General features: G+C 40.3%; 1 protein-coding gene across 1 annotated transcript in view; it reads left to right on the top strand.

The window, feature by feature from the left end:
• Positions 1 to 696: 696 nt before the first annotated feature.
• Positions 697 to 8,712, top strand: part of stk32a (serine/threonine kinase 32A) — a 70,465-nt gene continuing 62,449 nt past the window's right edge. The window contains exons 1-3 of the mRNA XM_046040242.1: positions 697 to 748; positions 6,051 to 6,106; positions 8,010 to 8,161. Of these exons, the coding sequence (XP_045896198.1) occupies positions 697 to 748; positions 6,051 to 6,106; positions 8,010 to 8,161 (260 nt within the window). The remainder of the gene's footprint in view (positions 749 to 6,050; positions 6,107 to 8,009; positions 8,162 to 8,712) is intronic.

The raw sequence follows: 8,712 nt of genomic DNA, 5'->3' as shown, positions 1-8,712 counted from the left end.
GTACTGTAAAAATAGGAATAAAAGTTCACAAAACATATTGATTGCTAATGAAGTCCTAATGAAGTTTAGTATCTTATCTTAGAAAATGATGTGTCGATCTTTTCCATTGATCATTAGATGCTGTCTACTCCCCCACCCCCTCCGTCCTTCCTTCCCTCACTCTACTGGTGGTGTCATGTTTTCCTGCCTCCCCTCACAGGTTAGACTCTCAGTTAACAGAGGGTCACAGCCACTAACACATGACCCACCCTCCTCCTGAAGAGGCACGAGTCGTCCGCCTGCCTGTGTTCGTCTCAGCAGCAGTGAAGACAGACAGGAGACTTACACTGTGGTGGTCAGCCTTTGTGTGTGTGTTTCAGTGAGTCAGTGCCTTTAGTGTTCCCCCAAGCCCTCGACTGTGTGTTTGTGTGTGTATGTGTGTGTGTGTGTGTGTGTGCAATGATGTGTGGCTCTGTCAAGGTGGAGAATTAAGAGGAAGACCTGTCAGTGAAACCGAGCCAGCTGTTGCGTATGTGTGTGTCAGGGCTGAGCAGTCCAGCACGCGAGATTAAGAGAGAGTGTGTGTGTGTGTGTGTGTGTGTGCGTGCGTGAGGGGCTACTGTTGACCAGGCTATGAGTGCGTCTCAGAGGGAGAGGCGGTTCGATGCTGAGTTGAGCTAAAGGAGCAGAACAGGAGAATCTGTAAGAGGAACAGCCATGGGGCTCGGACAGTCCAGCAAGGCTCCCGTCACTGATGACACAGACGATGGTAAGTACTGAAACATCCTTATTTGACTTTCTCTACTTTCGTGGCTCAAATCGAGTAAAGAAAAACGGGGATGGTGGGTGAAACAACACGTGAAATGGCATGAAAGTTGTGAGCAGGATTCACCACCTTTGATTGCCTTATGCTAGGGAGTCCCGTCTTTTCTGCAGCCTTGTCAGTGTGTTCCCATATTCCTTTGTGATCTGAGTAGATAATACAATGTGAATTTATTGATCTGAGTCAGTTCCTTTAAATTAATTTCACTCTGGCTGCACCCTGGGGGCTTCAAATAAGTCAGCGTTACATGATTCAGGGGTGTAGAGAGAAGTGAAGTGTCTTTCCCAGGTTTTTCCTACTGAAATTATTTTTTTCTGTCTATCTGGGATCCTAGATGGTCTGAAACATTTGTTTAATTTCATAAAGTTGCAAACTGCAATTTCTGTTTTCAGTTTAACCCATTCAGCCTGTTAATATCCCCTTAATTACCACTAGAATTTTCTTTTATTTGTTTGTCTGGTGAAATAGGTATTTCAATATTGTGTGACAAACCAACATTATTTTTTTTCGCTCTGCGTCAAATGACTGCATCGCACTCTAATGAAATCGATATCTGTGGCTTTTCACTGGAGGCAACCTCTGTCAAAAGGGAAATCATTATTCATGGTTAACCTTGCTGCTTAGTCATCTAGTGTGTTGTACTGGAAATGTCATAACTGAGCGTCTCTGAACTCTGAGTTAATGAAACAGGGAACCTTTTTGACTTCTCTCTCTCAAAATCAGCGTGGGCGATTGCACCAAGGGCAGCAGAATAATAAACACAGAGACACACCGTTTTGATTTGAAAAAGCCCCGCTCACTGGAAACGAAGTAATCCCCTTGCTGATGAAACTCGCGTCAGGCACCGGCATGATTCCCCGTTTGAGGTTGGAGTAAGCAGATGGGTCACTGCATGTTGAGTATACATCATGCAAATTGAGTTTTCACTTTACACATCAGGAGTGTTAAAGGTCGTTTATAGGTAATATTAGGCACAGCGGTGGAATTCATGTTTGTTAATTCAACAGTGAATATTTATAAATGCAGACATTTCAAAAATATACTGTATGGAAATGCTCCAAGGTTGGCTAATGGTCATTTTCATCTATAGTTCCTGAACAGCTAAAAAGTTACCTGACAAGTTTTAAATGTAGTTGGTGTCAAAGTTATAAATAACATTTTACTAGTTTACAAATTTGGTCATGACCACATATAACAACCATCAGGTTGCCAGGTTTGCAAAAATGTATCTCTCTCATATTTTACACACCCAATATTTAAACTGCCAGTTCAGCAAGGCCTTTTCCTGACGATTTATCTGAATATAAGAGCTTCACAAAAATACAAATGAGTGTGAGATTGTGATGCGCCTAATCATTTAGGTTCTTCTTTAGATATTTTTATATACATTACTGTTGATCTTTGCGGTCTCTATTATAAATGAGTGTTTTAAAAAAACGTAAATTAACTCATAGTGACAAAACAACCTAGACATTAATAATTTACATCAAAAGCAGCAGCAAAAACGTAATAATATAATAATAATCTTGTAATTGTGGTGAATGCTAAAACTAAATTTCTCCTTGAAAATGAATTTATCCACAGAATAAATGTACAGGCTGTTTTCGTTGCTGGAGTCAGTGCAGTGACAGATGCATATTTTGTTGTTAATACTCAACCCATATTAGTTGAATTGACCTATGTCTGCATGAAGGTGAACTCTGTCAAGACATGTTTATCTCCTCTGAGGATGATATGAGTACCACGTGTTGCCAGTACGTTTTCCACTTTGTGTAACCAGGAGCCCCTTGTTAATGGACAGGACCTGTTTACTGCTGATCATAGATTCACATTGCAGTGGCACATGGACCCATGGGTTCTGTTTCAGTTGTCAGAGCAACTGTGTGAGCACTGATGTTTCCACGCTGGTGGGTCCTTAAGTGATTTACAGGCCTCTGTATCAGAGGCGAGAATTAGGGGAAGAGAGAGGAGGAAACAGAGTTAATGCATGATGAGATGGCAAATTTTTGTCATTTACTTTTTCCATAAAGAAAAACAAAAAGGTAAATGGCTAAACCTATTCTTCTTTGTCCTATACAACAAAAAGCTGCATCACAGCAAAAAGCCGGGTCACACTGACCAACAAAACATAGCAAAATGTTTATTTAAATGGAAAGAGGGTGCATTGAACAACCCTGTTGTGTTACGAAAGGGCAATGCACTGCCTTTTTAATATGGTGGGGTTTATATAGGCTACATGTTGCTGATGATTGGGTAACATCTCTGACACATAAACCAAATGAGAGAAAACGTACCTCAAATGCCGCTGCACTCCTTGTCACATTGTTTCAAGGAAAGGTTTTGTTTAACTCAGAACCCAAACGGTGCAAATCGTTTTCAGATTGAAAGTGCCCCTGGTCAGGAGGGAGACAGACACATCTTGGTTTGTCTAATGAGTCTCAGCCGGTTAACCTCTGTTTAGTTCTCTCCTGCTGTCTGTAGCGCTTCAATTTATGACGCTGTAAGAACCCCCTAGCATCATATCATGTATGAAGTATGAAAAGTCCACGGTAAGACACAGGACTTTCATCCATCTTAACTTACATAATGTTATTTAAACACAAACCACAATCTTTTCCTAAACCTAACCAACTAGTTTTGGTACCTAAACCTAACCAAACTGTGACAGTTTCCCAATGTTAACCACATGTTCATTATTGCTATCATGACAATGAAGGTCACCTGACTGTGATGAAATGTTTCTCAGCACGTATTATTTTGAAAGTCTAACCAGATGTTGAATATTTATTATTGGTACTTTGCACACGAACCCTGCATGTGCAAAACTGATGCTAGAGGAGTACCTGCAGCATCATAGTTTGAGGGCCACTGATCAAGCTGCCGTATTTGACGAGTTGGGAGTAAGAAGGTGGTTATTTGGATATAGACAAACTCATGAGTCATTGACTCTTCATCAATATATTTTTCAGTTTCTGTTGTCAGACAACTCAATGACACACTGTGCCCTGTTTCTAAAGATGAATCTCTTCAATTGAAATGATTGTGCTTGGGGCTGAGTGCAACAGACTGGGGAGGGAAGTTGCAAAGTATTGTGGGACTGACTAACACATTGTTGGTTTTGCTCTTTTCATGGGATTTGTTGACAATAAGAAAAACATAGAATAACAGCGACCCCATACTTCAAAATTAATAATCACAGAGAGGGTCAGAGTTGACATAAAGTTTAAGAAGTTTTCTTAACTTCACTGCCACACAGACCCTGACTAGCTTTCCAAATGTTTTTAGTGTCCACGTGAAAATTTGTAGCTGGCCGTCTACAACAGTAGAGTCTGAGTAGCCGTGAGGATCTGCTTAGTGTTAATTCTGTCACTTACACATGTCCACAAGAGCCGGCGTGGACGTTTCTGCATGAGATTCACATGCAGCCCGAGAAGTATGAGTATAAGGAGCACCACTTGCATCTGTTTTTTAAGTGTATAAAAGCATTTAGTGTGGCTGGAGGGCCAAAACAGAGAGCATTTTCAGTTGTTGCTGGCTTAGTGTAGACAGATATGCAGACGACTTCTGACAGACCAGACAGAGAAAGAAAGGCACAGACACACATTACAGTACAGTCATACAGAGAGTGTGAGAAACTGTGTGAGACTCAAACTGAACAAGCATGATTACTTTAATCCAAACCAATTAGCATGTGTCAGTCAAATTCCAATTGACTAGCAGATGAGCTCCTCGGTCAGATGGTTTCCCCCGTTAGTTTAAGCCATGGACAGCCTGTCAATGTGTCAATTCCACTTGTGCAGATTTCAATCATTACATGCTGTGTTACTCGTGTCCATCCTTTAATACAGCACATTAAACCATTTAAAGTTCTACTGGTAAAATATGACAGTCTCCATCTCACTCCCTCTCTCACTGAGTCTGCCTTCTCTCTCTCTCTCTCTCTCTCCCCCTTTGGATGGCTCTCTCGCTCTCTCTGCGATTACAGAGCTCTGCCCTCTCATCCATGACCACAGCTGTCTCCCATCAGAATAGAATCTCCAAGTAGCTCAGCAGGAAAATGTTTATCTGGAGTGTGTTTCTGCATGTATGTTAAGTTTATACACTATCATCTGTAAGTCTATGTATGCGTGTGTGTGTGTGTGTGTGTGTGTGTGTGCTTTATAAATGCAGGCCTCATATGGTCCTGATCAGAGTAGGCTGTGTAAACACTCCAACACAGATAGTGTGAGAGGAGGAAGTGCCAGTGATACGTGACTAACAGAGCATAACATTAACTGTCACATCCAATAGATCCAGCGACTGGCAGAATGAGTGTGTGTGTGTGTGTGTGTGTGTGTGTGTGTGTGTGTGTGTGCACGTTGTTCTGTTGCAAGAGAATCAGGTAATGTTTAAAGTCAGCACTTTATGTCCAATATATTTTTGAGAAAGATTGTGAATGAATTGTGAGTATAAGTGTGCATCTGTGTGTGTATTTGTGCATGGTCAGATGAATGTAAAGAGTGGGCAGCAGCTGTTCAATCGTCCTGGTTGTCATGGCAGCATGAAACCAACAGCCCCATCCGGTTCCAATTGGCGATAAATGTTGCTGATAGATGGAGGAGAGTGAGATATGGCATTAAGCTCTGGTTTAGTTTATATGTGTGTGTGTGTGTGTGTGTGTGTGTGAGACACAGACAGAGTGAGACCATGTTTCATAAGTGTGCAGGGGAGAGAATGATACGAAGTAACTACAGCTAAAAATGTCTTTTGTTCGGTGGAAAAACGTGACGATAATAAAAGCATCTTTGTCCTGAAGCTTCTTTCAATTCTCTGCTATATGATGTCAGTGACCTGTCGCTGCCCTGGAGACCCCCATCTGCTTCAGCTTAACTGTGTGCATTGTTCAAATGAGCTCAAAGCAAACCTTACAGTAAACCAACTTTAACTGCACTGACAGTTGAAACTTACTGAATGACCTTGTTTTCCCTTGAAAATGGCTGAAGTTTCATTTGATTTTCATAGTGTGTGTATTTCCTTCTTTATTAGCTAGAATGTAGAGTACAGTTTTAAAGCTGATTTTTGACATTTAAAGCTGAAAGCCATAGCTTCAAATGTTTAAACTACAGCAAAAATGAGTATATAGTGTTGACCTTGTAAATTTGTTTCACTGTGTTTTAATATTTGGGTAGACACAATACTGTAATTTTCAGGTTTACATTTCTTTACTTAATCTATAAATTAACTGAGATTTCCCTCTTGTCTCTCACAGTAAATTTTGACCACTTCCAGATCCTGAGGGCAATAGGAAAAGGAAGCTTCGGCAAAGTAAGTCCATGTTTGCCAAAGTGTTTTCTTTTCAGACTCAAAACAAAGATGCCCCGATGTTACTCAGGAATGAGTTAAGTTGGAAAAAGTGTTCTAGTATGTTTCAGCTTCATGATACATACATAGTATCCTATGCAAAACAACAACGACATATGAAAGACATACTAACACTTCAACACCAGCACTGACACACAAACTAACACAAATTCAAAGAGGACAGTAGTGTCAGGAGACCAGTTAAAATAGGCAATACAAAACCTTAATAACATAACAAAAATACATGCTGTTTTACAGAATACATGCAAATATCACTCAGCGGTCCTAGACCTGACACTACTGATTAATTTAATCAGTGATTCATTTGCTTTCCTTTTCTAAATTATTTACTTGATCTGTAGCCAGAGGTGATATTAAAATGCTTGTTTTGTTACACAAACACTCTAAGAACCTAGTTGGTTCTACACAACAAATAGCACCAACTCCTCACAATGTAGAATCTGGAAGCAGGGAGAGTTAAGCATTTCTGCTCAGAAAATTAAAAATTAGCTGCTGATTATTCTTCTGTCAATCGACTTATCTTTGCAGCTCTACATGATCCGCTTTGATTTCCTAAAAGAGACATGTGCGCATTAGGCGCAACATGTTGTTACACATAATATACCATGTCCTATCTCTGTCAGTACAATATTCCGGTGTAATTTACTCATGATGGACCAGCAGCTCCACAGAAACAAATCTGAGGTGATAGCAGCCATGTTTCTTCTTGCTGTTAAGCCATATAGAACAGAGCACTCCACATCAGCACTTACAGTACATGTTAAGCACATATAGCGACGCACATGCACACTCCCAACACAAACTCCACAAAGCATCGACCCTCGTCCAACAACAGATAAGCAGTCTAATCACAGTAGATGGCAAGCTGTTCAATGGGAGGAGTGATGTGATCAGGGTTTGGCTGATTAACTGTGCCAGCTGGTCCACAGATCACTCTCTTAGATAGAAGTAATCACTGGTTTATTGACGCTTATAGCCCAGACAAGATCGACTACAAATAAATATGGGGCATTACAACGCTGCATATTCAAAATAGAGTCTATTCTCAGGCACATTGTCAGAAGGGGGTAATCAAGTACAGTTTGACTTATACACACAATGACAGCTACTCAGATTGTGGCAGGTATTCTGAATTTTGCTGTATCACATCAGAGTCATGCTATTTATCTCCTCTGTTGCAAGTACACTGACTGCTGTTTCATGCAATTTTGGGAGAAATGTCTTCGTTCCCTACTGACATGCACCAGCTATGCTAATGAATTGCTTACATGATCTTTCACAACTCTAAAATGTAAAACATGCTGGTGTACAAAAGTTGAATGTCTTAAGAGAGGATTAAATTCATGATCACAGAGATTAAAGAGAAATCCTGACACACTTCATGTATCCATGTGTCCCAAGAAACAACGCTTTCAAAATCGGATGTATAGAAAACATGTTGCAACATTTTGCAAAAGTACTCCAGGTTTTAAAAGGTGTCAGACAGAATGTCTTTTATTTTATGAAATCTGGTGATCTATAGATCTCACAAATTTGGTGAGGCACTTTTAAAAGTAAAAAGGGGGCACTGCACTGTGTTTCTATTTTTCATGCTACATGACTAACAAATGATCAAAATGGACAAAACATGGAGGAATGATGCATCTCATTACTCTGTTGAGGCGATGTTGAGAACTATATTATCATTTTGTATGGATGTTAGCTGTTTAGAAAGCAATATACGAGTCACTTTTAATAGCCTTAAAAGTACTGAAGCATTAGGCGGAGATACACAAGCAGAAACAGAACTATTCAGAGCTTTTTGACCACAGCAGTGAAGAAATTTACCCTTATGTGATCTTCTCAGGTCTGCATTGTACAAAAAAAGGACACCAAGAAGATGTACGCCATGAAGTATATGAACAAGCTCAAGTGTGTGGAGAGGAATGAAGTGAGGAATGTCTTAAAAGAGCTGCAGATCATGCAGAACCTCGAACACCCTTTCCTGGTCAACTTCTGGTAAGCCACCATGCGAATACATATTTGAATGTGTGGTTGTATATGCCTATGTATCAGTTAAGTCTGTAAGGTTTCCTTTAAATGACACAGCAGATAACCCTGGATCACTTCTTACAGAGCGTTTAGGAGATGACTTTTGCATCTTTTTGAATTCCAACTTGGACTGCCTTAAGTTTAAAGTGTATATGCAAAGAGCTGCTTGGGTAAAAGCACACTGTAAGGGATTTCCACTTCAGCATGTCATCTCCACAAAAGCTGATTAACCCTGTTCATTACCATCAGCCATAACAGTGATTCTGTAGCACACTCTTTGTCACCCATTTGATTTTAACTGTGATCGTATCCTGCCCATTAAATCAGTGAATGCACAAATACACAGAGAGACCTATCACCTATTAAAGGCTCTGGATTGAGTCTGCAATTGCATGCAAGAGGCGTTTTCCATTGAAGAACACAATTAAGCTTCCATCCACGTCATGTGAAACTGCTAAAAGGAAATTGTAGTTTGCTCACTGATCTAAGCTCAACTTTTATAGTCACGACCCCCCCCC

This window comes from Micropterus dolomieu, linkage group LG23 (genome assembly GCF_021292245.1).
Source record: "Micropterus dolomieu isolate WLL.071019.BEF.003 ecotype Adirondacks linkage group LG23, ASM2129224v1, whole genome shotgun sequence".
Lineage (NCBI taxonomy): Eukaryota > Metazoa > Chordata > Actinopteri > Centrarchiformes > Centrarchidae > Micropterus > Micropterus dolomieu.
The sequence above is the reverse complement of the archived record's forward strand: the minus strand, read 5'-3'. Positions and strand labels throughout refer to the sequence as shown.